This window comes from Amblyomma americanum, chromosome 2, assembly GCF_052857255.1.
Source record: "Amblyomma americanum isolate KBUSLIRL-KWMA chromosome 2, ASM5285725v1, whole genome shotgun sequence".
In the NCBI taxonomy this organism is placed as follows: domain Eukaryota; kingdom Metazoa; phylum Arthropoda; class Arachnida; order Ixodida; family Ixodidae; genus Amblyomma; species Amblyomma americanum.
The window spans coordinates 188,626,550-188,628,482 of NC_135498.1; the positions used below are offsets into that span (position 1 = coordinate 188,626,550).

A 1,933-nucleotide genomic window follows, 5' to 3' on the forward strand; every position below is an offset into this window, starting at 1 on the left:
AAGGTGGCCGCGCGATAGCCACAAATTTCGGCCTCTCGTGGGCGCTTCCGGACAACCTTCAGCCTAATTTTTACGCAGTGTTTACCTTGTATATTGAACTGTGGATATACGTCATCGTATACAGCTCGAGTGAGAATTAAGCACCGAAATCCGGGCCCCAGCAACCGGGTACGAACTTGCCAGCGATAGGTATCAGTATGGTATGGCTGCAGTTTTGCGCGTGTAGATTTGGGACCCGTCGTAGTTTATGCTCGATTTTTGCGTTAGCGGAAAGCCAAGGGTCAGGGGCATCATCATATTGTTGTCAAGTTTGTGCGATAAAGTTCTTTGTGCGTTAATTTTGCCTCGAAATTGTAGACGCGTTCGCAGCACCAACGTTTTCAGCATCGTAGGGACCCGCGTACGGCGTAGCTGATTGGCTAGTCGGCAGCGCTGTGCGGGCCAATGGGGGGTTAGCGCGCTTTTTCCACGGCGGCGCTTTTTCCGCGTGATCGCCGGCTCTTCGCTCAGTTGCTTTTTCGCAGCGGTGTGTGGTGGTCGCATTTTCGCCCGTTCTTGCATCTTTTCTTCGTTCACTAAACGACATGGCCGAGGAGACTAGCACGGCAGCTCCCGCAGCCGCACCGGCGGCGCCCACCAGCCCCAAGAAGAAGGCACCACGCAGCTCGGGCAAGCCCCGTCCGGCGGCCAGCCACCCCAAGGTGTCGGCCATGGTGACCGCTTCCATCGGCGCGCTGAAGGAGCGCGGCGGCTCCTCGCTGCAGGCCATCAAGAAGCACATGGCGGCCACCTACAAGGTGGACGTGGAGAAGCTGTCGCCATTCATCCGCAAGTACCTCAAGTCGGCCGTGGCTGCGGGCGCGCTGGTCCAGACCAAGGGTAAGGGCGCCAGCGGCTCCTTCAAGCTGGCCAACAAGGGCGCTGCCGCGGCCGAGAAGAAGCCGGCCAAGAAGGCCGCCAAGAAGCCACGCGCCAAGAAGCCCAAGGCTGCTGCCGCGGGTGCCGCCAAGAAGGCTTCGCCCAAGAAGGCGCCCAAAAAGCCCAAGGCCGCGCCAGCCAAGAAGCCCAAGGCAGAGAAGAAGGCTTCGCTGCCGAAGAAACCCAAGAAGCCGGCGGCCAAGAAGGCAGCCACCCCCAAGAAGGCCGCTAAGAAGTGAGCTGCTCCGAGCCGGCTCCCCCCACGCACAACGGCCCTCTTTAGGGCCAACCAGCCGTCTGCCATGGCGGAAACGCGTGCCACACGCGGTGCTCCCTGAACCCGTTGTCCCTCTCGTTATTGCGCACCGATTTGTCAGCAAGGCAGCACTCGCTGCCGATCCAGGAAAATTCCGAGTCCGCGTTCGTCGCCTTCGCTGTCCGTCCTACGTGCAAAGTGGCGAAGCCGCCCTGCTAGCTGGAACACGAGTGCCTCTTTTCCCGCCCATTTCTGTTCATGTCGGCAAGGAGCCAACTAAGTTCGGGTGCGCACGTTTTGTACCATTTCTGGGCCGCTCTCAAACGGCGTAGAGCGGGCACCCCTGGGCAACATGGTCTATCAAGGTTTGTTGACATCACACATGCTTTTCACGAGACTCGCGCTGCCAGTTGGCAGAAATATAAATGCGTGCATTTTGCCCACATTAACATTCCCTGTGGCATACAACCAGAAGTTTTGTCTGTATCACTGGCCCCTTTTGAACACAACAGGGAAGCTGGACGTGTAGAAAAATGTGTCGTTTTTTGATGGCGGTTTAATTTAGTGGTTTTGTTATACAACAACAGGATTTGGCTCAAAGACTGCAGGGACAGCTTCTAGTGGGAGACATTTTCTTGGAAGGAGCAGCCCTTATATTTGGCATCCACCACTACACCTTTGCATATGACACGTCAATAACAACCGTTGCCACACTCCTGCGTATGTGTCGGGTTGCAAGAGGCCAACAGAAACTTGGAG

At 56.9% G+C, this 1,933-nt stretch overlaps 1 protein-coding gene across 1 annotated transcript; it reads left to right on the plus strand.

Annotated features, from left to right (window-relative positions):
• Positions 1-464: 464 nt before the first annotated feature.
• Positions 465-1,648, plus strand: LOC144122091 (histone H1-like). Its single transcript, XM_077655613.1, has one exon. It carries the CDS (start codon positions 585-587, stop codon positions 1,155-1,157), a length of 573 nt encoding a protein of 190 aa, XP_077511739.1. The 5' UTR covers positions 465-584; the 3' UTR covers positions 1,158-1,648.
• Positions 1,649-1,933: the final 285 nt, after the last annotated feature.